General features: G+C 46.1%; 2 protein-coding genes across 2 annotated transcripts in view; both read left to right on the forward strand.

Annotated features, from left to right (window-relative positions):
• The window catches only part of LOC126027513 (C5a anaphylatoxin chemotactic receptor 1-like), a 38,040-nt gene extending 22,483 nt beyond the window's left edge, over positions 1-15,557 (forward strand). The window contains exon 8 of the mRNA XM_049786508.1: positions 14,518-15,557. Coding sequence (XP_049642465.1) covers positions 14,518-15,557 — 1,040 coding nt within the window. The remainder of the gene's footprint in view (positions 1-14,517) is intronic.
• LOC126028593 (C5a anaphylatoxin chemotactic receptor 1-like) overlaps positions 1-26,151 on the forward strand; it is a 334,324-nt gene that overhangs the window by 120,881 nt on the left and 187,292 nt on the right. The gene's annotated exons all lie outside the window — the stretch shown is intronic.

A 26,151-nucleotide genomic window follows, 5' to 3' on the forward strand; every position in this document is an offset into this window, starting at 1 on the left:
TGTAAGATACTTGGCTTTATACACATTGACCCTGGTATCATCCCCGCCATGAAGCTCCAGGAGATACCATTTGGCCTAGGGCTAGGAGGATCCCCTGAGCACCACCCATGTGACCCAAAACAGAAAGAAAAAAAAAGAATAGGCAGCTCAGGCAATCTCTGGTTTCAAGATTTCTGCAGCCTCTGAAATGAGTGAGAAATTGTGCTGTGAAGCAATGCCATGCCGTAACATTGATAGGAATTTCTATACTTCTATGAAGAGGACAGACAGAAGGCCCACTAGGATGTCATATTCTTAGTGCATATGACTGTTTCAAGTACTCTTAAGAAATATTTCACCAGAAGACCCACTGAGATGCTTCTCCCCTGTGTGGATTACTGGACTATTCCTTTAGAAATATTTTGAGATTCGTGTTATGGTACTGACATTATTTTTGTCATTTAATTGGCCTATAATTGATTCTCCCTTCTGATGTGTGTATTAAAGGCAAATATAGCCTTGATTAAATTCTGCTTACCTAGAAAATTCCAGCACCAAATTAAAGACACTTAGTAACTTTTTTCTCTGAATTTAAAATGCCCTTGCTCACCAGAGAGATAGCATGGAAGTAGGGCATTTGCCTTGCATGCAGAAGGATGGTGGTTCAAATCCTGGCATCCCCCAAGCCTGCCAGGAGTGATTTCTGAGCATAGAGCCAGTAGTAACCTCTGAGTACTGCTGGGTGTGACCCAAAAACACACACACACACACACCCTTGCTCATTAAAATGGCACTACTCCCCAAAGAATTATACAGAATTAATGTGATCCCTCTAAGGATACCCATTACATTCTTCAAAGAAGTGGATCAAGTACTCCTGAAATTCATTTGGAACAATAAACACTAATAAATTATTAAAGGAATTCTTGAGAAAAGAAATATGGGAGGTATCACTTTCCCCAATTTTAAATTGTATTATAAATCAATAATCATTAAACAGCTTGGTATTGGAATAAAGGCAGACCCTCAGATCAATGGAATAGACTTGAGTATTTAGAGAAGTTTCCCAAGACATACAATCAACTAATCTTTGGTGAAGGGGAAGATGCAAAATGGAACAAGGAAAGCATCTTCAACAAGTGGTGTTGAGCCAACTGGTCAGCCACTTGCAAAAAAGTGAACTCAGAACTTCATCTAATATCATGCACAAAGGTCAAATCCAAATGAATAAATACCTTAATATCAGACCTGAAACCATAAACTATATTGAACAACACACAGGTAAAACACTCTGACATTGAGACTAAAGGCATCTTCAAGGAGGAAACAGCACTCTCCAAATAAGTGGAAGCAGAGATAAACAGATGGGACTATATTAAACTGAGAAGCTTGCACCTCAAAGGAAATAGTGCCTAGGATACAAAAGCCACCCACAGAATGGGACAAACTATTCACCCAATACCCACCAGATAAGGGATAATATCTATGATATACAAGGTACTGACAGAACTTAACAACAACAAAAAAAGAATCTAACTCCATCAAAAATGGGGAGAAAAATGAACAATTTCTCAAAGAAGAAATACAAATGGCCAAAAGGTATATGAAAATTTCTCCACATCACTAATTATCAGGGAGATGCAAATCAAACAACAATGAGGTAATAGCTCATGGTACAGAGACTGGGACACACCACAAAGAACAAGAACAATCATTGCTGGCAGGGATGTGGACAGAAAGGAACTCTCATTCACTGCTGGTGGGAATGCCATCTAGTCTATCCTTTATGGAAAATGATATAGAGATTCCTCAAAAAACTGGAAATTGAGTCCACATATGATCAGTTATACCACTCTTAGGGATATTCCCTAGGAACACAAAAAAAGCAATACAAAAATACCTTCCTCACACCTATATTGTTTGCAATGCTATTTACAATAGTCATAATCTGTTAACAACCAAGATACCCTTCAAGAAATGACTGGCTAGGGGCCAGGCGGTGGCGCTAGAGGTAAGATGCCTGCCTTGCCTGCGCTAGCCTAAGACGGACCGCGGTTCGATCCCCCGGTGTCCCATATGGTCCCCCAAGCCAGGAGCGACTTCTGAGCGCATAGCCAGGAGTAACCCCTGAGCGTCACCGGGTGTGGCCCAAAAACCAAAAACCAAAAAAAAAAAAAAAAAAAAGAAATTACTGGCTAAAGAAACTATGGTACATATACACAATGGAATATTATGCAGTCATCAGGAGAAATGAAGTCATGACATTTTCCTATACAAGGATGAACATGGAATCTATTATGCTGCATGAATTAAGTCAGAGGGAGAGAGAGAGACACAGAATAGTGTCATTTATTGTAATAATGCCCAGAGATGAAGCTCAATAGGACCAGCTCATGATATGAAGCTTACCACAAAGAGTGGTGATTGCATTTAGAAAAACAACTACACTAACAACTACCATGACAATGTTAATGAATGAGAGAAGTAGAATGCCTGTCCTGAAGGTGTGGGGAAGGAGGGAAATGGGGCCACTGGTAGTGGGAATGTTGTACTGGTGAAGGGGGGGTGTTCTTTTTATTGCTAAAACCCAACTACAATGATGTATGTAATCATGGTGCTTAAAAAGGAAAAAAAATAAATATAAAAAAAAGAAATGAAATGTTCTTGCAGTTCCCACTAATGGGAATCAAAAAAAAGGTTTTGCCAGGATGTAGAATTAGGCTCTCAAAATTTTTACCAACTATAAAATCTGCATTTCTTTCAATATAGCTCACTTACTTCATTTCAACCTTTAAACAATAAAACCTGTCCCTTTAGAAATAGGAATTTGATAGAGAATTCCAGCTTCTCACTCATTCCCTAGTTTACATCTGAGGCTGGCCTGCTTTGAGATGTTAAAATTAACCTTCTTTGTAACTCAGGACTCTTATTGCTTATTGCCCCTAGCAAGGTTAATTGTTATGTATATCAAACAAGGCTACTGTTAATGTTTTGGTGTACTAGAAAGTATCTGTATGTCTAGCAATTTACCTCATATACTCCTGTCCTAGACATTAAAGTTTTGAATGCGCTATTTCTCCACATACAGCACGTGGCCTCTCATTTTATTTATATTTCACCATCCTTGCATCCACTCTCTTTGAGGGAACTCAAAGAAGTTCTCTAATGAATCAGACCCAAAAAACTAGTCCGCAGCAATGTCTGCCCAGGAGCTGTGGCTGTGGGTTTGCCAATGACTATTAGTTTGCAGATAATCAAGAGCCAGCCAAGAAACTGTCTTCAGCTTTTGGTTTCAGCTTTTGAGATTCTCCAGCTTTTGACCTTAACATTATTCCTTTTATGGGGGGAACACATCTGTGGTTGTGATTATGACTTTCTTCCAACTCTGCACTTAGGGACTCCTGATGCAACTTGGGGGACCATGTGGGGTGAAACTCACAATGGATGGGTACAAACGCCCTACTTGCTGTATTGCTCCCACACCTGAACTTGTTTTGAAGAGTGTACACTTGGCTAGGTTCATGACTTACTCTATGCTCAGGGATTACTCCTGAGGTGGTGGTGGCAGGAGATATCAGTTGTATGTAAGGCAAGTACTTAGCCTGCTGTGCTAGCTCTTGAATCCTGGCCTGCTATTTCTTTTATTTTTTGTTTATTTTTGTTTTGTTTTGGTGCCACACCTAGCATCGCTCAGGAGTGTCTCCTAGCTCTGCACACAGAAATTCCTCTTGAAGGCTTAGGGGACCATATAGGATGCTAGGGATCAAACCTGGTTCTGTCCTAGGTCATCAGCATACAAGGCAAATGTCCTACCGCTGTGCTATCTCTCTGGGCCCCTTTGGTTTTTTTTGTTCATGTTTTTGAGACACACTTGGCAATTCTCAGGGTTATTTCTGGATCTGCACTATGAACTTACCAGGCAGGATCAGGGGATCCTGTGGGATGCCATGGATTAAACCCAGGTCAGCTGCTTGCAAGGCAAATGCCCTCCCTTTTGTATTATCACTCTGGCCCTGAGGATTTCTTCTTTCTTTCTTTCTTTTTTTTTAAATAGGGCCACACTTGGTGGCACTTAGGGGCCAAGTGGCACAGGAATGAAACAGTCTCAGTCAACCCTCAGCCACAGGACTCTCATTCCTACCACAAATCCTTGAAGTTTAGCCAAGCAGGAAGGACTTCAGGAAGTCAGGGCTAAAATTCATCTCTGCCCTTCTCTGAGGAAGGCTGGGCAGACAAGCTTCGTGCTAATGGAGGAGGAAAAAGAATGAAAGGGGTGGGGATCTGGATCTCTGCTGCAGTGAAATATCATGCAGCTAAAAAAAGGAAGGAAGGGCTGGTGTAAATGTGGGCACCTTGAAACCTTGAATTGGAGGTGTCCAGCCAATGTGACGTGGTCTAACCCTTTCACTGAGCTTCCTAGAACAGTGCCTGGAGGAAAACCAAACAGTTAAGAAAAGATGCTAGAAGATTGGGCCATTCAGAGCACAGCAGAGACAGCACTGGCCTTGCTTGTAACATAGCATGGCCTAAACCCCTGATAACAAGGCTGATATCACAGCAAGGTGGGGCTCAGCCTACCAGGCTTGTAAGCTGAGTATTCAAGCTGGACACATTATTTATTTACTTATTTATTAATTTATTTTGTGGGGCTTGGGTTACATATGGTGGAGCTTAGAGGTTACTCCTGGCTCTGCACTCAGGAGTCATTCCAGGCAGGCTCAGGAGACCATATGGGCTGCTAGGATCGAACCTAGGTTGACCTGTGCAAGGCAATTGTCTTCCCAGCTGTACTATTGCTCCAGCCCCAGAGCACATGTCTTTTTTTACTAAGATATATTTTATGTTTACTATGATTATATTTTTATTTAAGCACCATGATTACAAATATGCTTGTCATTGGGTTTCAGTCAGAAAAAAGTACACACCCTAGGCACATTTTTGAAAATTTTTTTAATTTGCTTAGGGGACCTATGGGATATGGGTCAGCCATGTACAAGGCAAGAGCTTTCCCTGCTGTGCAGTTGCTCTGACCCCAATAGGACTCTTGCTAAATGGTTTCACATAACCCCTTCTCTGTCATTAAGAAGTATTTATTATTGTTATTAGGTTCCAGTGTTTTGGCTTGGGACTACACTGGGTGTTGGTTGGGGGATAAGGTGGTGCTGGGGTGCAACCTAGGGCTCCCACGTACAAAGTCTATGCTCCTGGACTCTGCACATTTCCCCATCTTCCCCTTTGATTCATTCTTCTGTCCCTGGAGGAGCATGTTTGTGTGCCTATATATCTGTGCAGTTACTGCAGATAGCGAGTATCTATCAGAACTCTCAACTGTCACAATGCCTGGCACTTCCTTATTTTCATTTAGATTTGTGTTTGAGAGAATCAGATATTTTTGGTCACTATCTAGAAATTTTTCAGTATTTCCCTATCTTAAAAAGTTTTTAAATTTTTCCATTTGACGTCCACACCCAAATGTTCTCGAGGTTTACTCGTGGCTTACATTTAGGAGTCATTCCATGTAGGGGCAACTTGCCATTTTGGGAGAAACTTGGGGATGTCAAGGAATGAACCAGGCTGACTGCCTGCAAGCGAATGCCTATCAACTGTACTATGGCTCCAGCCCCATATTATACTAATTTTGTGATTTTTGTGTGTGTTTGTGTGTGGTTTTTGGGTCACACCCTGTCAGTGCTCAGGGGTTTTTCCTGGCTCCGTGCTCAGAAATTGCCCCTGGCAGGCACGGGGGACCATATGGGACACCGGGATTCAAACCGATGACCTTCTGCATGAAAGGTAAACGCCTTATCTCCATGCTATCTCTCCGGTCCCATTTTGTGATGTTTTAAAATTTTGTTTCTGTTTTGGTTTTTTTTGGGGGGGTCACACCTGGCAGCACTCAGGGTTCAATCCTAGCTCTGTGTTCAGAAGTCTCTCCTGACAGGCTTGGGGGACCATATGGGATACCGGAATTCAAACTATGGTTCATTCTATGTTGACCATATGCAAGTCAGGGAGGGGGCTAGGCAACAGAACCCCATACTGAACACTAGTACAGAGGAACACGACCCCCCAGCCAGACGAGTAATTTAGGGCAAGGCTGGGCAACTGGGTCTCTGGGGATGTTCGGGGAGGGAAACAGATCTTCCTTATGCATAAACAATAAGGCTAGGCTAGAGCAGAGCTCTGCAGACCCCACAAATCAGGATTTCACCATTCCTCTTCCAGCTGATATGTGGGGGTCAGTGAGTGGGGGAGCTAGCCAACAGGCCCCCTGTAGTGAAAAATAGTGCAATGAAATGGGACCCTCAATCCAGACCAGGCCTTTAGGCAAGGCCAGGCAACTGGGTATCTGGGGGTGTGGGGTAAGAGAGATAGACCATCCCTAAACATAAACAACTGGGCAAGGCTAGAGATGAGCTCAACAGACCCCACATGCCAGGATTTCACTGTTCCTCTTCCAAATGGTATCTGGGGGTCACTAGGCGGGGAGCTAGCTAGCAGGCCCTCTGTACTGAACACTCGTGTAGAGGAATGGGACCCCCCCCCCAAGCAAGATCAGGCCTTCTGGTAAGGCTGGTCAGCGGGTCCCTGGGAGTGTGGGGATAGAGATAGACCTTCCCTATGCATAAACAACCGGGATAAGCTGAGTCGGGCTTAGCAGACCCCACATACCAGGTTTTCACCTTCTTCTTCCAACTGGTATCTGGGGGTCACTGAGCGGGGGAACTAGCTGACAGACCCCCTGTACTGAACAGTAGTGCTGAGGATTGGAATCCCTGAGCCAGACCACTCCTTCAGGGCATTGCCGGGCAACTGGGTCTCTAGGGATATGTTGGGAGGGACACAGATCTTCCCTATGCAGAGATAACTGGACTAGGCTGGAGCTGGGCTCAGCAGACACCACTTCCCAGGATTTCACCACCGTTCCTCTTCCAACTGGTATGTGGGGGTCAATGGGCGGGGAGTTAGCTGAGAGGCCCCTGTAGTGAACACTAGTGCAGGGGAATGGGACAACCAAGCCAGACCAGTAGTTCATGGCAGGGCCTGGCAGAGGGGTTTCAGGGGGTGTGGAGGAAGAGAAACAGACCTTCCCTATGCATAAAAAACCAGGTGAGGCTAAAGCCAGGCTCAGCATACCTCACATGCCAAGATGTCACCATTCCTCTTCCAAGTGGTATGTGGGAGTCACTGAGTGGGGGAGCTAGCTGACAGGACCCCTGTAGTGAACACAATGGAATTGAACCCACCAACCTGACCAGACCTTCAGGCAAGGCTGGGCTGCTGGGTCTCTGGGGGTGTGGGGTGAGAGAGATAGACCATACCTATGCATAAACAACAGGGCAAGGTTAGAGCTGGGCTCCGCAGACCCCACATGCCAGAATTTCACTGTTCCTCTTCCAAATGCTATCTGGGGTCACTGAATGAGGAGTAAGCTGACTGGCCTCTGTACTGAACACTAGTGCAGAGGAATGAGACCCCCAGCCAGACCAGTACTTTAAGGCAAGGCCGGGCAACTGAGTCTCTGTGGGTGTGGGGGGAGAGAAATAGACCTTCCCTATGCATAAACAACTGGGATAAGCTGAGCCAGGCTAATCAGACCCCACATACCAGGATTTCACTTTCCTCTTCCAACTGGTAAGTAGGGGGGTTCACTGATCAGGGGAACTAGCCAAAAGGGGGAATTGAAATCCCCAAACCAGACCCTGCCTTCATGGGCAAGGACAAGCAGCTGGGTCTCTAGAGATGTGGGAGTAGGAAACAGACCTTCCCTGTGCAGAAACAAATGTTGAGGCTAGAGCCGGACTCAGCAGACCTCACATGCCTGGATTTCATCGTTCTTCTTCCAACTGGTATGTGGGGGATCACTGAGTGAGGGACTTAGCCGAGAGGCCCCCCTGTACTGAGCACTAGTGCAGGGGAATGGGACACCCAAACCAGACCAGTGATTCAGGGCAGGCCCAGGAGGCTGGGTCTCTAGGGTATTGGGTGAGGGATACAGACCTTCCCTATGCATAAACAACCAGGCAAGGTTAGAGTCGGGCTCAGCAGACCCCCACAGGCCAGGATTTCACCATTTCTCTTTCAACTGGTTTGTGGGGGTCACTGAGTGGGAAAGTTAGCCAATAGACCCCCTGTAGTGAACACTAGTGTAGTGGAATGGGACCCCCAACCCAGACCAGGCCATCACCAAGGCCAGGCAGCTGGGTCTCTGGGGGTGTGGGAGAGAGAGATAGATCTTCCCTATGCATCAACAACCTGGTTAAACTGAGCCAGACTCAGCAGACCTCCCATGCCAGAATTTCACCATTCCTCTTCCAACTGATAGGTGGGGTCACTGATTGGGAGAGCTAGCTGACAGTCTCCCTGTACTGAACACTAGTGTAGAGGAATGGGACCCCCAGCCAGACCAGTAAGTCAGGGCATGTCCAGGAATCCAGGTCTCCGGAGAGAGGTGGGGGAGAGAGATAGACCTTCCCTATACATAAACAACTGGGTTAAGCTGAGTCAGGCTCAGCAGACCCCACATGCCTAGGTTTCACCATTCCTCTTCCAACTGGTATGTGGGGTCACTGAGCGGGGAAGCTAGCTGACAGACCTCTTGTAGTGAACACAAGTGCACTGGAATGGGACCCCCAAGCTGAAGCAGGCCTTCAGGCAAGGCCTTGAAACTGGGTCTCTGGGGTGGGGGGGGGGAGGAGGAATACAGACCTTCCCTATGAAGAAACAATCAGTCAGGCTCGGTTGTAGCTGGGATCAGCAGACCCCACATGGCAGGATTTCATTGTTCCTCTTCCAACTGGTATGTGGGGTCACTGAGTGGGGAGCTAGCTGACAGGCCCTCCGTGCTGAACACTAGCGCAGTGCAATGGGACCTCCACGCCAGACCAGGCCTTCATGCAAGGCCGGGCAGCCGGGTCTCTGGGGATGTGGAGGGAGAGAGATAGATTTTCCCTATGCATAGACAACCGGGCTAAACTGAGCCAGACTCAGCAGACCTCAGCAGTCAGGATTTTACCGTTCCTCTTCCAACTGGTATGTGGGGTCACTGATTCGGGGAGTGAGCTGACAGACCCCCTGTACTGAACACCAGTGCAGAGAATTGGAACCCCCAGTCAGACCAGACCTTCAGGGCAAGGAAGCTTCAGGGAAAGGGCTGGGAAACTGGGGGGGGGGGGGGGTGGAGTGGGAAGATGAGGGAGAGAGATAGACCTTCCCTATGCATAAAAAACTAGGATAAACTGAGTCGGGCTCGGCAGATCCCATATGCCAGGATTTTACCATTCCTGTCACTAATTGAGGTAGCTAGCCTACAAGCCCCTGTACTGAACACTAGTGCAGGGGATTGGAACCCCCTAGCCAGACCATGCTTTCAGGGCAAGACTGGGCAGCTGGGTCTATAGGGGTGTGAGGGGAGGGAAACAGACCTTCCATATGCATAAACAACCGGGTGAAGCTAGAGCCGGACTCAGCAGCCCCCACATGCCAGGATTTCACTGTTTCTCTTCCAACTGGTATGTGGGGGTCACTGAGCCTGGGACTTAGCTGAGAGGCCCCCTGTACTGAGTACTAGTGCAGGGGAATGGGACACCCAAGCCAGACCAGTAATTCAGGGAAGGGCTGGGCAGCTGAGTCTCTGAGGGTGAGGCAGGGAGGAAAACAAACCTTCCCTATGCATAAAAAACAGGGCAAGGTTAGAGCCTGGCTCAGTAGACCCCACATGCCAGGATTTCACTGTTCCTCTTCCAAATGCTATCTGGGGTCACTGAATGAGGAGCAAGCTGACTGGCCTCTGTACTGAACACTAGTGCAGAGGAATGAGACCCCCAGCCAGACCAGTACTTTAAGGCAAGGCCGGGCAGCTGGATCTCTGTGGGTGTGGGGGGAGAGAAATAGACCTTCCCTATGCATAAACAACTGGTATAAGCTGAGCCAGGGCTAATCAGACCCCACATGCCAGGATTTCACTTTCCTCTTCCAACTGGTAAGTAGGGGGGTTCACTGATCAGGGGAACTAGCCAAAAGGCCCCCTGCACTGACAATTAGTGCAGGGGATTGAAATCCCCAAACCAGACCCTGCCTTCAGGGCAAGGACAGGCAGCTGGGTCTCTAGAGATGTGGGAGTAGGAAACAGACCTTCCCTGTGCAGAAACAAATGTTGAGGCTAGAGCCGGACTCAGCAGACCTCACATGCCTGGATTTCATTGTTCTTCTTCCAACTGGTATGTGGGGGATCACTGAGTGAGGGACTTTGCTGAGAGGCCCCCCTGTACTGGCACTAGTGCAGGGGAATGGGACACCCAAGCCAGACCAGTGATTCAGGGCAGGGCCAGGAAGCTGGGTCTCTTTGGGGAAGTGTTGGGCAGCTGAGTCTCTAAGGGTGTGGCAGGGAGGAAAACAAACCTTCCCTATGCATAAACAACAGGGCAAGGTTAGAGCTGGGCACCGCAGACCCCACATGCCAGGATTTCACTGTTCCTCTTCCAAATGCTATCTGGGGTCACTGAACGAGGAGCAAGCTGCCTGGCCTCTGTACTGAACACTAGTGCAGGTGAATGGGACCACCAATGCAGTCCAGACCTTCAGGGCAATGTTGGGCAGCTGGGTCTGTGGGGGGCTGGGGGAGAGATATAGACCGTCCCTATGCACAAACAACTGGGCAAGGCTAGAGCCGGGTTCAGCAGCCCCCACGTGCCTGGATTTCACCATTCCTCTTCCAACTGGTATGTGGGGGTCACTGAACAGAGCTAGCTGACAGGCCCTTTGTACTAAACACTAGTGCAGAGGAATGAGACCCCCAATCCAGACTAGGCCCTCAGGGTCAGGCCAGGCAGCTGGATCTCTGGGGGTGTATGGGAGGGAAACAAACCTTCCTTATGCATATGCAAGGCAATTGCCTTACCACTTTGCTATTGCTCTGGACACATGATGTTTTAGAGTTTTATTTATTTTTATTTTTTTTATTTATTTAGGTCGGAGTCACAACCAGCAGTGCTCAGGGGCTGCTCCTGGCTTTGTTATCAGATATCACTCCTGGCAGTGCTGGGGGACCATATGGAATTTGGTGGGGTCGAGAGGGGAATCAAGCCCTCCTGTGGTCTTAAAAGCCCTTTTAGAACCCTGTGCTTCACTGCTGTGCCTCTCCAGAGCCCTCAAAGGAGAGAGAGAAGAAACAGTTTCAAGAGGGGGATGGGTAACCGGCCTGATCTAGAGATCCAGTCAAGATAAGGGCATAGATTTCCAACTTCCTCCAGGGAGGGGGTGCAGGGGCTTACAGGATACCCAGAAGGGACCTGTGAGCACAGACCAATTAGGGTGCCCAGAGTAAAGATGGTCATTTCCTCCTGGCCAGCTGTTCCCTCTTGTGGGGCTTTAAAAACTGCAGTCCTCAGGCAAAGGGATCCCCAGAGACAGCGACCAGGAGACAGGAGACAGGACGGTGGAAAAATGGTGAGTCCAGGGGTGCACGCTTTGGGGGCCCTAATGGACCCTTCTCCTCTCTCTCTCTCTCTGTCTCTGTCTCTGTGTCTGTCTGTCTCTCTCTGTCTCTCTGTGTGTCTCTCTGTCTCTGTCTCTGTCTCTCTCTCTCTCTCTCTCACCAGCTGTGCTCAGAGCTGACTCCTAGCTCTGCACTCAGGAATCACTCCAGGCAGGACTCAGGGGGGCCTATGTGATGCTGGGGATGAAACCCGGATCAGCTGCATGCAAGGTAGCTGCATGCAAGCCCTCCCCGCTGTGCTATTTCTCGGGCTCAATTCTCTTATTTCTGGGTCCCTTTTTCTCCCCAACCCCCCAAAATTCTTCCTTCCTCTTTTCCCTGCCTGGAGTTATAAACTTTCCAACTCGGTACTCCCTAACTAACCTTTGTGGGGACTCTTGAGATCAGAAGACCTGCCTCACTCCCTAATCAGAGAGCTGGAGTGCTCCCCTGGGTGGGTGGGGTCCAGAGCCTGGAAGTGGCAGGTGAAATGGTTCACAAACACTAACTGTGGTCGAAGAGATCCTGGCACCACCAAGGGTCCCATGAGCTAAGAGCTAGACATCAGCCCTGACACTGCCCATGGTGGTGGGTTGGCCCCCAAACCAACAAGGATGAAATAGGACAGGGGAGCTGTCAGTAGGGTGCAGGGTCCCTTCTCCAGCATCTGCCTTGCTTCACCTGGAGCTAGAATGGGGCTTATGTTACTTCCTTTCCCTGCTAAGAGAGGTAGAACATGTATGTGTTTTTGTGTGTGTTTGTGTTTGTATGTGATTGTGTCTATTTGTGTGTAACTGTGTGCTTGTACATGTATGTGTTTGTATTTCTCTGTGTTTGTGTGTATGTGATTGTGTGTATTTGTGTGTGTTTGTGCATGCATATATGAGCTTGTGCGTGTTTTTATATGTGTGTGTTTGTGTGTATGTATGTGGCAGTGTGGTCACAGCTGGCTTTGATGTCTCTGTTTCCCTAAAAACGGTCCCAATCAGCACAGTTTCAAACCTCCAGTCAGTGCCAGCAGATGCGGTTGTGGGCACAGATTGTGGGCAGTGGAACATTCCTGAAACAGAGATTAGAATGGGAACCCATGGGATGAGAAATCGGGCCTGGGGGCCATGTTGAAATTCCTTCCTGGCTTCTGCCTCCTGTATAATATCTGAAGATATTTTTCTCTCGGGCCCCAGCTCTCTCCGTGCTTTCCAGCAAGTGATCTTTCATGCACAAAAGGAAGGGTTGGGAAGAAAGTCGAGAGCTTAAACAGATCTAGTGTTGGTGGTCCCTGGGCTCAATCACTGGCGCCTTATATATCCAGCCACTGGATATGAACCAAACTAAAATATGGCACAAATCAACTCATTGAAAACCCCCCAACTCCAAGAAATAGCTGCTTTCCACTTGCTTTCAGCTAGAGTCTGGGCTTCAAGCATTGTCAAAACTGAAATCAGGAATGACCTTTTCACTGTATTTTATTATTTTAGTTATTTTTGGCTTATTTTTTTTTCTTGGCTTATTTTATTTTAATTTGTATTTACTTTATTTAAACTTAAATTTTTATCATTTTAATTAATTAATTATTTTGTGGCCACACCCAGGGACACTCAGAGTTACTCCTTGCTTTGTGCTCTGAAATAACTCCTGGCAGGCCCTGGAGATTCCGTAGAATACTGGGGGTCGAATTTGGGTTAGCCATGTGCAGGCAGTTACTCTCCCTGCTGTGCTCCCACCCACTTTAACTTTCTCCTTTGAAATTTCTCCTGCTTTCAGAAATATGGATACAAGAACCCCCAAAAGTTTGCCATCCCACCCTCCAAATTTGCTCAGCCTGTCTGTCTAGCTATCTCTTTTTCTTTTCATCACTTCGTTCTACAGTCACTGAGTCACATTTCTGACCCATATGCTTGCTGTGGGATCATCATAGTTGGGGAGTTTTGGGAGGTTTGTTAAAGGCTGTACCCTGATGGTGGTGGGCTGTCTGGGTTGAAAATCCACCCAGAAGGGGCCGGGCGGTGGCGCTAAAGGTAAGGTGCCTGCCTTGCCTGCGCTAGCGTTGGACTGACCGCGGTTCGATCCCCCGGTGTCCCATATGGTCCCCCAAGCCAGGAGCAACTTCTGAGCACATAACCAGGAGTAACCCCTGAGCATTAATGGGTGTGGCCCAAAAACCAAAAAAAAAAAAAAGGAAAATCCACCCTGCTTGACACAGAAGGGCTCTATCACATCCAGATACCTTGAGGATTCATGCAGTCCTTCCCTGCACCTGGGTGTTCAGGGACCAAAGTACTGAGCACCCCCCTGCGCAGGTGCACACATGGATACTGCAGCATCATCGAAGAAATGCTGAGAACTGGCCCATTAAAAAACTGTATTTCGGTTGGGGAGTGCTCAACCTTGTGGTGCTCAGGGGCCCCTACAGTCTTAGGCTAAACCCAGGACCCAGTTATTGAAGACCCCTTTGTATTTTTTTGCATATTTTTGTTTAGGGCCACACTCAGTGATCCTCAGAGGTTATTCCTGGCTTTGCACTCAGGAATCATGTACCCCTGTCAGGTTTTAGTGGGAAGTTTGGGGTCCCTATGGGGTGCTTGGGGGGATGGAAGCCAGATTGAATACATGCAAGGAAATCACCCTTCCCTCTAGACTATCTCTCCAGGGAACCCCTCATTTGTTCTAGAACTCTCAGCTGTCTCTTTCATCCCTCCACAGAAAACCATCTTTTTTCTTTTCCTCCCTACCTCCCTCTCATCTGCCTTCCTTTCTTTCTCCTTCCTTCCTTCCTTCCTTTCATTCCTTCCTTCCTTCCTTTCATTCCTTCCTCCACACCAGCAGTATTCAGGATTTCCTCCTGACTATACTCCCTGAGATTACTCCAGTTAAAACTTTAGGGGTGTACTGGTTACAGGAGCCATATACAAAACAAGCACACTCCCGACAGCAAGAACACTCTAGTCTTTAGCTCTGGTGACTTCCACCTTTTCCTTGTTTGGCCCAATACCCCAACTGGCTCTGCTGTCTGCACCCTCGTTCCCTGGGGCATCTCCAAAGCTCTGGCTTCCTCTCCCCAGCTCTGACCCTCATCCTCCATCTCACCTGCCTCTTTCATGGCCCCCAGGACTTCAACAATATCACCGAAACAGACTACGGTCACTACGACAATATAACTCTCGATGGGCCGGTGGACGGCCCACACCCCACGCCCAGGCTCAAAGCCCATGAGGTGGCTGCTGTGGTCATCTTTATGATCGACTTAGTGGTTGGTGTGCCAGGCAACATACTTGTACTGTGGGTGACTGGCTCAGAGGCCCGACGAACTGTTAATGCCATATGGTTCCTAAACCTGGCCTTGGCTGACCTCCTCTCCTGCCTGGAACTGCCCGTCCTAATTGCAACCACCCTCTTGCATGGCAACTGGCCTTTAGATGAAGCGGCCTGTCGCATCCTGCCCTCGCTCATCCTCATGAGCCTCTTTGCCAGCATCCTGCTCCTTGCCACCATCAGTGCCGACCGCTTCCTCATTGTCTTCAAGCCCATCTGGTGCCAGAACTACCGTGTGGCCCGGCTGGCCTGGTTGGCCAGTGGTGTGGCCTGGATGCTGGCTCTCGTGCTCACCATTCCATCCTTCTTGTTCCGACGGGTGGAAGAGGAACCCTTTTCCAAGAAGGTCTTGTGTGGTGTGGACTATGGGAAGCAGGTCAATCTTGCTGTCAGTGTCACACGCTTTGTCTTGTGTTTCCTGGGGCCCCTGGTCACGCTGAGCGTCTGCTACACTTTCCTCCTCCTTCGGACTTGGCGCCGGCCAGCCACACGCTCCACCAAAACCCTCAAGGTGGTGGTGGCTGTGGTGACCAGCTTCTTTGTCTTCTGGCTGCCCTATCATGTTTCTGGCTTGGTTTTGGCCTTCCTCTCCAGAAAGTCACCCAACTTCAATCTTGCCTTGTCTCTGGATGTGCTCTGGGTAGCCTTGGCTTATGTCAACTGCTGTATCAACCCCATTATCTATGTGGCTGCTGCCCGGGGCCTCCACATCCAGGTCGTCAAATCTCTGCCTTCCCGTTTACAACAATTGCTGACCGAAGACTTGGACATGAAGAGCAACTCCCACTAGCTGCCCATGGTAGATATTGAAGTCCAGAAGGACAAGACCCAGGTGTGAGCATCCCATGACCCACTCACTGCCCAGCATCCTGCTCCTTGCTTGCCCAGGACACTCTGATCCACAATTTCTGTTGCCTCTGGCTACTGCTACTCCTGTTCTTCCTTTTTTCCTTCATCTCCTTTTTTTCCTCCTCCTTCCCCTCCTCCTTCATCCTCTCCTATACCTCCTCCCCCCCTCCACCTCCCCTCTATCTCTTTCCCCTCCTCCTCCTCCTCCTTCTTTTTCTTTGTTTTGGGCCACATCCAGCAGCACTTGGGGACATTTGCTGGGTCTACTCTCAGAAATCACTCCTGGCAGGCTCCATGAACCATATGGATGCCATTCATAAACCCCGCATCTGCCCCAGGCTATTTGTATGCAGAGCAAGTTCCTTTTGTGCTGTGATATCACTCCAGCCACATAACTGTCATGGCTGTTTTGGTCCAGAAAATTCACGGAATTTTCAGGGTTCCCAGGAAAGTGGATGCAGGATTCGGCTGGAATAAAAAAAAAAAAAAAAAAAAAAAAAAAGCTATATTCAGTTGTTGGTGTGAATCTGAATTGAAACTGATCACTTGGCTGAAGGAATTTGGACAAATTATCCAGGATTTGAAACCCATCAATTGGCTGCATTGGTTAGTTATGGCTGGAATCAGCTTGGTAGTTGTAATTCTTGATGCAGCTTGTTTTCCACTTCTTATCAGATTGATTTTTTTGACAGCTCAGGAGCTTAAAGCTGCAGTTGCAACTTTCCTTCTAGAAAAGAAAAAGAAAAAAGAGGAGATACAACCGACACATTATAAACAAAGTTAAAATCAGAAGTCCCGCTGGACTCCCCCTGTGTGGATGGTTGAGAAAAGACCTCAAAGAGAGGTCGCTTTCTTGATAAATAATGTCCTATTTCTCAAGCTTAGTAATAGTTAAACTTTTATTTGGCCTAATAAGAATCTCCCTGCTGCTGTGCTAAGTATGTATATATTTGAACATTTGCCTCTAGATGACAACATTAGTACATGCAAATATGGCATGATTAAATATCTCTTCACCTGGGAAAATCAGCATCAAGAGAAAGAAAAATACCTTCATAATCCTCAAAATCCATGTATTCTTTTCAAAGATGTTTCGTATCTTTTTTTTTTGTTTTGTTTTTGTTTTTGGGGTCACAACTGGCTCAGAAATAGCTCCTGGCAGGCACGAGGGACCATATGGGACACCGGGATTCAAACCAACTACCTTTGGTCCTGGATCAGCTGCTTGCAAGGCAAAGGCCACTGTGCTATCTCTCCAGGCCCAGATGTTTTGTATCTTTACGCAGTCTGCTTACTCAAATAAACAGAGCCCTTCATAGGAATACCTGGAACACTTGCTAGTCTTTGAATTTATATCAGAATGACACCCAGGGCCCCAGCCAGGGAGTAAAAAACTTTTTGTAGGAACCAAGATTCCACTTCTTTTTTTTTTTTTTTTTTTTTTTTTCGGTTTTTGGTTTTTGGGCCACACCCAGCGGTGCTCAGGGATTACTCCTGGCTGTCTGCTCAGAAATAGCTCCTGGCAGGCACGGGGGACCATATGGGACACCGGGATTCGAACCAACCACATTGGGTCCTGGTTCGGCTGCTTGCAAGGCAAACACCACTGTGCTATCTCTCTGGGCCCAAGATTCCGCTTCCAATGCATGATAAGGAACTCTAGACTAAGACAAGCCCAAACCCTAGTCAAGTGTACTTTCCCACTCCTAGCTGAAGGCAGACAAAGAGTTAACTCAGAAATAAGACCAAGTTGGTACCCTCCAGGAATAAGGAAGTAGGGCCTGAGTGAGCTTGGGGAAAAGCTCCCTTGACAACCAAGAGATTGAATGAGATTAACCCTTGACAGCCAGGTCTGGGTCAGAACATCCCCTCACAGCCATGGTCTAGTATCAGAGTATCCCCGCAACAGCAGGGGATAGTAGTAGTAGAATATCCCTTGACAACAAGGTTTGAATCAGAGATCTCCCTAACAACCAGGAATCACCTTATAAAAGCAAAGAAATCAGTAATTAAGATATTTAAACAATGAAATGATTATACTGTTACTGCTTGTAATTTTTCATTTTCTTATTTTTGAGGGAGGGTTGGACCATACCTGGTGATGCTCAGGGGTTACTCCTGGCTATGCACTCAGAAATTGCTCCTGGCTTGGAGGACCATATTGGATGCTGGGAATCGGACCCTGGTTCATCATGGGTCATCGAGGTGCAAGGCAAATGCTCCATCACTGTGCTATCTTTGTGCTATTCGTCTGGCCCCATATTGCTTGTGATTTCTATATTAACTGCTTAAATATTTGATTCGGGGTCCTTGCCAAGGGCTTGGATCTCAGTTAACCAATTAAGCTTCCTTTTCACCTTGCATTCTCAGAGGTGGTATTTGACTCTAAGCACCAGGTGTCATCTCAAACTCTACCTCTTTGAGATGTTAAATTTTGACCTTTGAGCCTAGAAAAGCCTCTGACTCAACTCCCCTCTGTCCTTCAATCGAATTTATAATTCAGAAAGATTGTAATCCACAATAAAGGCCTGTAAATTGTCAATTGTGAAAAATCTTTAGATCAAACAGCATGTACTGATTACATTTTAGCTAACAAAAAATTACAATATTATAATCTTGCAGGAAAGCAGATGTAGGCAGTCTCTTACATGTAAAATTTATATTTAAATACATCTCTGCAGCATTAACTAGACAAATAATTCAGGATCATCCCTACAACTAAGTGTGGCTTTATTTTTTCACCAAACCCTGCACTCACATTCCTGGGAACCCCGAGAATTTCCTTGTCTGGACAAAGATGGCTATGACACCATCCCTCTCCTCCTCTTTTTCCTCCTTATCCTTCTCTTCTCACCCTTTTCCTTTTCTTTCTCCTCTTCCTCCACCTTCTCTTCATCTTTCACCTCTTCCTTCTTCTCTTCCATTTCCTCCCTCTCATTTCCTATATCCTCATTCCCACACCCAATCGTGTTTGGGATTACTCCTGACAGTGTTGGGGGAACCCTGTGGGATGCCAGAGATCAAATCCTGGTTAGCTGCATGCAAAGTAAGAGCCCTCCCTGTTGAACGATCTCTCCAATCCTGGTTCCTTCTTTTTTTTTTATAATTGTTTGATTCAGGAAGACAAATAAGTAGAAGCAGAGATAAACATATGGGACTATATTTAACTGAGAGGCTTCCACACCTCAAAGGAAATAATGTCTAGGCTACAAAAGCCACCCATAGACTATATTAAGCTGAGAAGCTTCTGCACCTCAAAGGAGATAGTGCCTAGAATACAAAAGCCAACCAGTGAGTGGGAGATATTATTCACCCAATCCCCATCAGATAAAGGACTAATATCCAAAATATACAAGGTACTGACAGAGCTTTACAAGAAAAAATCATCTAAACCCATCAAAAAATGGGGAGGAGAAATGAGCAGACATTTTGTAAAAGAAGAAATGCAAATGGCCTAATGGCACATGAAAAGATGCTCCACATCATTAATCGTCAGAGAGATGCAAATCAAAACAACTATGAGGTACCATCTCATGCCACTCGGATTAGCATACATCACAAAGAAGAAAAACAAGCAGTGCTGTTGGGGATGTGGAGAGAAAGAAACTCTTTTTCACTGCTGGTGGGAATGCCATCTAGTCCAACCTTTATGGAAAGCGATATGGAGATTCCTCCAAACACTGGAAATTGAGCTCCCATACGATTCAGCTATACCACTTCTAGGGATATACCTGAGGAACACAAAATACAATACAAAAATCCCTTCCTCAGACCTATATTCATTGCTGTGCTATTTACAATAGCCAGACTCTGGAAACAACCAAGATGCCCTTCAACAGACGAATGGCTAAAGAAACTGTGGTACATATACACAATGGAATACTATGCAGCTGTCAGGAGAGATGAAGTCATGAAATTTTCCTATACATGGATGTACATGGAATCTATTATGCTGAGTGAAATAAGTCAGAGGGAGAGTGATAGACGTAGAATAGTCTCACTCATCTATGGGTTTTAAGAGAAATGAAAGACATTTTTGCAATAATTCTCAGAGAGAAAAGAGATGAGGGCTGGAAGGTGCAGCTCACGACATGAAGCTCCCCACAAAGAGTGATGAGTGCTGTAGAGAAATAACTACACTGAGAACTATCATAACTATGAGAATGAATGAGCGAAGTAGAAAGCCTGTCTTGAGTAGAGGTGTGGGTGGGGTGGGGAGGAGGGGATCTGGGACATTGGTGGTGGGAATGTTGCACTGGTGAAGGGCGGTGTTCTTTACATGACTGAAATCCTACAACTACAATCATATTTGTAATCATGGTGTTTAAATAAAGATAATTTAAAAAGCCACCCATTGAATGGGAGAAACTATTTACTCAATAACCATCAGATAATGGATAATATCTTTGATATACAAGGTACTGGCAGAACTTAACAAGAATAAAACATCTAAGTCTATCAAAAATGGGAAGAAATGAACAACTTCTCAAAGAAGAAATACAAATGACCAAAAGGTATATATAAAAATTGATTCACATCATTAATCATTAGGGAGATGCAAATCAAAACAACAATAAGGTACCAACTCATGCTATAGAGACTGGCACACATAGCAAAGAACAAGAAAAATTAGAGCTGGCGGGGATGTGGGCAGAAAGGAACTCTCATTCACTGCTGGTGGGAATGCCATCTAGTCCAGCCTTTATGGAAAACAATATGAAGATTCCTCAAAAAAACTGGAAATTGGGGCCGGGTGGTGGTGCTAGAGGTAAGGTGCCTGCCTTGCCTGCGCTAGCCTTGGACGGACCGCGGTTCGATCCCGCGGCGTCCCATATGGTCCCCCAAGCCAGGAGCAACTTCTGAGCGCATAGCCAGAAGTAACCCCTGAGCATCACCGGGTGTGGCCCAAAAAGCAAAAAAAAAAAACCAAACCAAAACAAAACAAAACAAAAAAAAACTGGAAATTGAGTTCTCATATGATCCAGCTATACTACGCTTAGGGATATTCCCTAGGAACACAAAAATGCAATACAAAAATACCTTTCTCACACCTATATTGTTTGCAGTGCTATTTACAATAGCCAGACTCTGGAAACAACCAAGATGCCCTTCAACAGATGAATGGCTAAAGAAACTGTGGTACATATACACAATGGAATATTATGCATGGATGAACATGGAATCTATTATGCTGAGTGAAATATGTCAGAAGGCGAGAGAGAGACACAGAATAGTTTCACTCATCTATGGGTTTTAAGAAAAATAAAATGCATTATTGTAATAATGCCCAGAATTGAGGCCCAAAAGGACTGGATCATGATATGAAGCTTACCACAAAGAGTGATGAGTGCATTTAGAGAAATAATTACACTAACAACTACTGCAACAATGTTAATGAGCAAGAGAAGTAGAGTGCTTGTCCTGAATACAGGCAGGGGTGGGGAAGGAGGAAGATGGGGCCATTGGTGGTGGGTATGTTGCACTGGTGAAGAGGGATGTTCATGTTATGACTGAAACCCAACTACAATCATGTGTGTAATCATGGTGTTTAAATAAGAAAAATAATTAAAAAAAATATAAAAAAATACATGAAATGCCCTAGTTTCTGTTTCTGGGATCCAAAAGGTTTGGCCAGGATGTAGAATTGGGATCTGAAAATTTTTACCAGATATAATATCTGCGTTTCTTCAGATGTAGCTCACCAACTTTATTTCAACCTTAAACAATGAAACCTGTCCCGTTAGAAACAAAATTTTGATAGTGAGTTCCCTGCTTCTCACTAATCCCCTAGGTTACATTTGAGGCTGGCCTGCTAGGAACTGCTTTGAGATGTTAAAATTAACCTTCTCCTTTGTAATTCAGGACTCTTACTGTTTATCCCCCTAGACAGGTGAATTGTTATGTATATCAAACAAGGCTACTGTTAATGTTTCGGTGTAATAGAAAGTATCTGTGTGACTGGCAATTTACCTCATATATATATATATATATATATATATATATATATATATATATATATATATGTCCTGTCCCAATATTAAATATATGTATATATACCTGTCCCAATATTAAAGTTAAGAAGCACTATTTCTCCACATACATCATGCAGCCTCTCATTTTCTTCATATTTCACCGCGCGTGCATCCACTCTCCTCGAGGGAACTCAAAGAAGTTCTCTAAGGGTTATTCTTGGATCTTCACCATGAAATCACTCTCAGGGGATCTTGTGGGATGCCAGGGACTGAATCCAGGTAAGCTGCTTGCAAGGCAAATGCTCTCCCTTTCGTATTATCATTCTGACCCTAACGACTTCTTTATATATATATTTTTTAAATAGGGCCCACACTTGGTGACACTTAATGGCCAAGTGGAACAGGGATGAAACAGTCTCAGTCAACCCTCTGCCATAGGGACTCTCGCTCCTACCACAAATTTTTGAAGTTTAGCCAGGCAGGAAGGACTTCAGGAATTCAAGGCTGAAACTCACCTCTGCCCCCTCTCTGAGAAAGGCTGGGGGGACAAGCCTCATGTTTCTGTGGGGAGGAAAGAGAATGAATGGGGTAGGGTGCTGGATATTTGCTGCAGTGAAAAATCATGCTGCTAAAAACCGGAAGGAAGGGCTGGTGCAAATATGGGCATCTTGAAACCTCGGAGTTGGACGTGTCCAGCCAATGTGATGTGGTCTAACTTTTCACCAAGGTTTTAGAACAGTGCTTGGAGGAACACCAAACTATAAGAGAAGATGCTTGAAGACTGGGCCACTCAGAGCACAGTGATCACAGCACTGGCCTTGTTTATGACAGAGCAGGACCTGAACCCCTGATAAAAACCCCTGATATAAAACAGCAAGGTGGGGCTCAGCCTACAAGGCTTGAAAGTTGAGTATTCAAGCTGGACACATTATTTATTTGTTTGTTTACTTATTTATTTTGTGTAGCTTGGGTTATACCTGGCTGAGCTTAGTGGTTACTCCTGGCTCTACACTCAGGAATCATTCCAGGCAGGGTCAGGAGACCATATGGGATGCCAGAATCGAACCTAGGTTGACCCTGTGCAAGGCAATTGTCTTGCCAGCTGCACTTTTGCTCTTGCCCCAGAACACATGTCTTTTTTACTAAGTTCTATTTTATGATTATATCTTTATTTAAGCACCATGATTACAAACATATTTGTCATTGGGTTTCAGTCAGAAAAAATACACACCCAGGGCACATTTTTGAGATTTTTTTTTTTTTTTTTTGCTTAGGGGACCTATGGGATACAGGTCAGCCATGTACAAGGCAAGAGCCTTCCCTGCTGTGCAGTTGCTCTGGCCCCAACAGGGCTCTTTCTAAATGGTTTTACATAGCCCCCTCTGTCATTAGGAAGTGTTTATTTTTGTTATTAGGTTCCACTGTTTTGATTGGGGCTACACTGGGTGCTGGTTGGGGAATACGGTGGTCCTGGGGTGCAACCCAGGGCTCCCACGTGCAAAGCTTGTGCTCTGGGACTCTGCACATTTCCCCATCCAGCCCTTTGGTTCTCCATTCGTCTGTCCCTAGAGGAGTATGTTTGTGTGTCTGTCCATCAGCTCAGTCACTGCAGATAGCGAGTATCTGTCTTACACAGAACTCTCAACTGTCACAATGCCTGACATTTCCTTGTTGTCATTTAGATTTGTGTTGGAGAGAAGCAGATATTTTTGGTCACTATCTAGAACTTTTAGATAATTTCCCTATTATAAAAAATTTTTGAATTTTTCCGTTTGGTGGCCACACCCAAATGTTCTATGGGTTTACTCTTGGCTGTGTATTCAGGGGTCATTCCATATTGGGGCAACCTGCCATGTTGGAAGGAACGTGGGGATGTCAAGGAGTGAACCAGGTGACTGCCTGCAAGCGAATGCCTATCAACTGTACTATGGCTCCAGCCACATATTCTCCTAATTTTGTGATGTTTTAAAGTTTTGTTTTTATTTTTTGGGTCACACCTGGCAGCGCTCGGAGTTCACTCCAGCTCTGTGCTCAGACGTCCCTCCTGACAGGCTTGGAGGACCATATGGGATGCCAGAAATTCAAACTATGGTTCATTCTGTGTTGACCACTATGTAAGGCAGGGGGCTAGGCAACAGAATCCTGTACTGAATACTAGTACAGGAAAATGGTACACCCAAGCCAGACCAGTACTTCAGGGTAACGCCAGGCAGCTGTGTGTCTGGGGCTGTAGGGGAGGGATACACACCTTCCCTGTGCATAAACAACTGGACAAGGCTAGAGCCGGGCTCAGCAGACCCCACATGCCAGGATTTCATCATTCCTCTTCCAACTGGTATGTGGGGGTCACTGTGCGGGGAGCTAGATGACAGGCCCTCTGTACTGAACACTAATGCAGTGGAATGGTACCCCCAGCCCAGCAGACCAATACTTCAAGGCAAGGCAGGCAGCTAGGTCTCTGAGTGTGTGTGGGGAGGTATACAGACCTTCCCTTTGCAGAAACAACCAGGCTAGAATGGAGCTGGGCTTAGCAGACACCCCATCCCAGACTTTCACTGTTCTCTTCCAAATGCTATGTGGGAATCACTAAACAGAGCTTGAGCCAACAGACCCCTCTACTGAACACTAGTGCAGGGGAATGGGACCCTCAAGACAGCCCAGGCCTTCAGAGCAAGGTCAGGCAGCTGGGTCTCTAGAGGTGTGAGGGAGGGAGACATACCTTCCCTATGCATAAACAACCTGGCGTGGCTAGACCCAGGCTCAACAGGCCTCAAATGCCAGGATTTCACTATCCCCCTTCCAAGTGGTATGTGGGGGTCACTTATCGGGGGAGCTAGCCAACAGGACCACTGTACCAAACACTAGTGCAGGGGAATGGAACCCCCAAGCCATACCAGTTCTTCAGGGCAAGGCCGGGAAGCTGGATATATGGGGGTATTGCGGGAGGTTGACAGACCTTCCCTATGCATAAACAAATGAGCAAGGCTGAAGCAGGGCTCAGTAGACCCACATACCAAACTGGCAATTTACTATATATATATATATATATATATATATATATATATATATATATATATATATATATATAAAATATATCTGTCCCAACATTAAAGTTTAGAAGCGCGATTTCTCCACATACATCATGTGGCCTCTCATTTTCTTCATATTTCACCACCCTTGCATCCACTCTCCTTGAGGGAACTCCAAGAAGATCTCTAAGGGTTATTCCTGGATCTGCACTATGAAATCACTCTAGGCAGGCTCAGGGGATCTTGTGGGATGCCAGGGACTGAATCCAGGTCAGCTGCTTACAAGGCAAATGCTCTAGCTTCCGTATTATCACTCTGACCCTAAAGACTTCTTAATATTTTTTTAAATAGGGCCCACACTTGGTGGCACTTAATGGCAAATTGGAACAGGGATGAAACAGTCTCAGTCAACCCTCTGCCATAGGGACTCTCGCTCCTACCACAAATTTTTGAAGTTTAGCCAGGCAGGAAGGACTTCAGGAATTCAAGGCTGAAACTCACCTCTGCCCCCTCTCTGAGAAAGGCTGGGGGGGACAAGCCTCATGTTTCTGTGGGGAATGAATGGGGTACTGTTCCCTGTTGCATTCCAAGACCAAATTCTGAGAAAATGAGATGTCAGCTTGTACCATAGAGTGGTCAAAGTCTCCTTGTTAAAAAGGCCATGCTGTTTTTTGACCCAAACAGCATCAGACCAGATAATGGGGGTGGGGGAGGCAGGAGCTAGGACTGTGAGACATGAGAACCAATCATGTATACTGTGGAAGTTAAACTGTTCATATTAACCAATGAAATGCTTAACCTGCTGAAGCCTGTTGACCCTATATAAATTGTTTGTTGTTTCATGCAAGGAGTTTGTGTTTCATGAGACTGGGCCAGCTAGCTGAATAACCTCCCTTTTGCATTTTACATGATCAGAGCTGGTCTTTGAGTCTCAGTGCCAGTTGGGTTACTCCTTGGACCCTAACATTGTGGGGCTTCTCCGGGATAGATCCCTAGGCCTGAGGTCTGACAACCCTGATATTGAGAGGATCAAAAGTCTGCAAGTAGTTTTGAGCAGTATAAAAAAGAACCAAGAGGCCTGACTAGTCACGGTGGTTTGAAAAATAACCGACCTGACTTGGAAGGCGCCAAAATGGAACAGTTTGTGAGCTTGGCAGACATGCTGCCTGAGAAGAGCTCCCTGCTGAATACTAAGGAAGATGTTCTGGTTCTCATTTCTGGATCCTCTCTGAATGGTAGACTCAGTTTGGTGAGATCAAGAAGGAAGGAAGGCAAAAAGCTTTGGTTTATTGTGAACACCATTTTAGTGTGTATCTGGACTCTGTTATATGTGAAGCAGTTTCTGTCTGCCCTTAGTTGCATTCTGTGCTTTGCTTATGTGTGTGTTGGCTTGATACATCTCTGGGTCTGCTTCTGCCACCACTGCAGTGACCTAGGGAAGCAATGGGAAGTGTCCCAACCAGAGGGCAGGTGCCATGGGAAAAACGTGCCCTCCTGCTATTTCCTCATCTTCCATGGGGGTGGGGGTGTCCTG

The sequence above is a fragment of the Suncus etruscus genome, chromosome 14 (genome assembly GCF_024139225.1).
Source record: "Suncus etruscus isolate mSunEtr1 chromosome 14, mSunEtr1.pri.cur, whole genome shotgun sequence".
In the NCBI taxonomy this organism is placed as follows: domain Eukaryota; kingdom Metazoa; phylum Chordata; class Mammalia; order Eulipotyphla; family Soricidae; genus Suncus; species Suncus etruscus.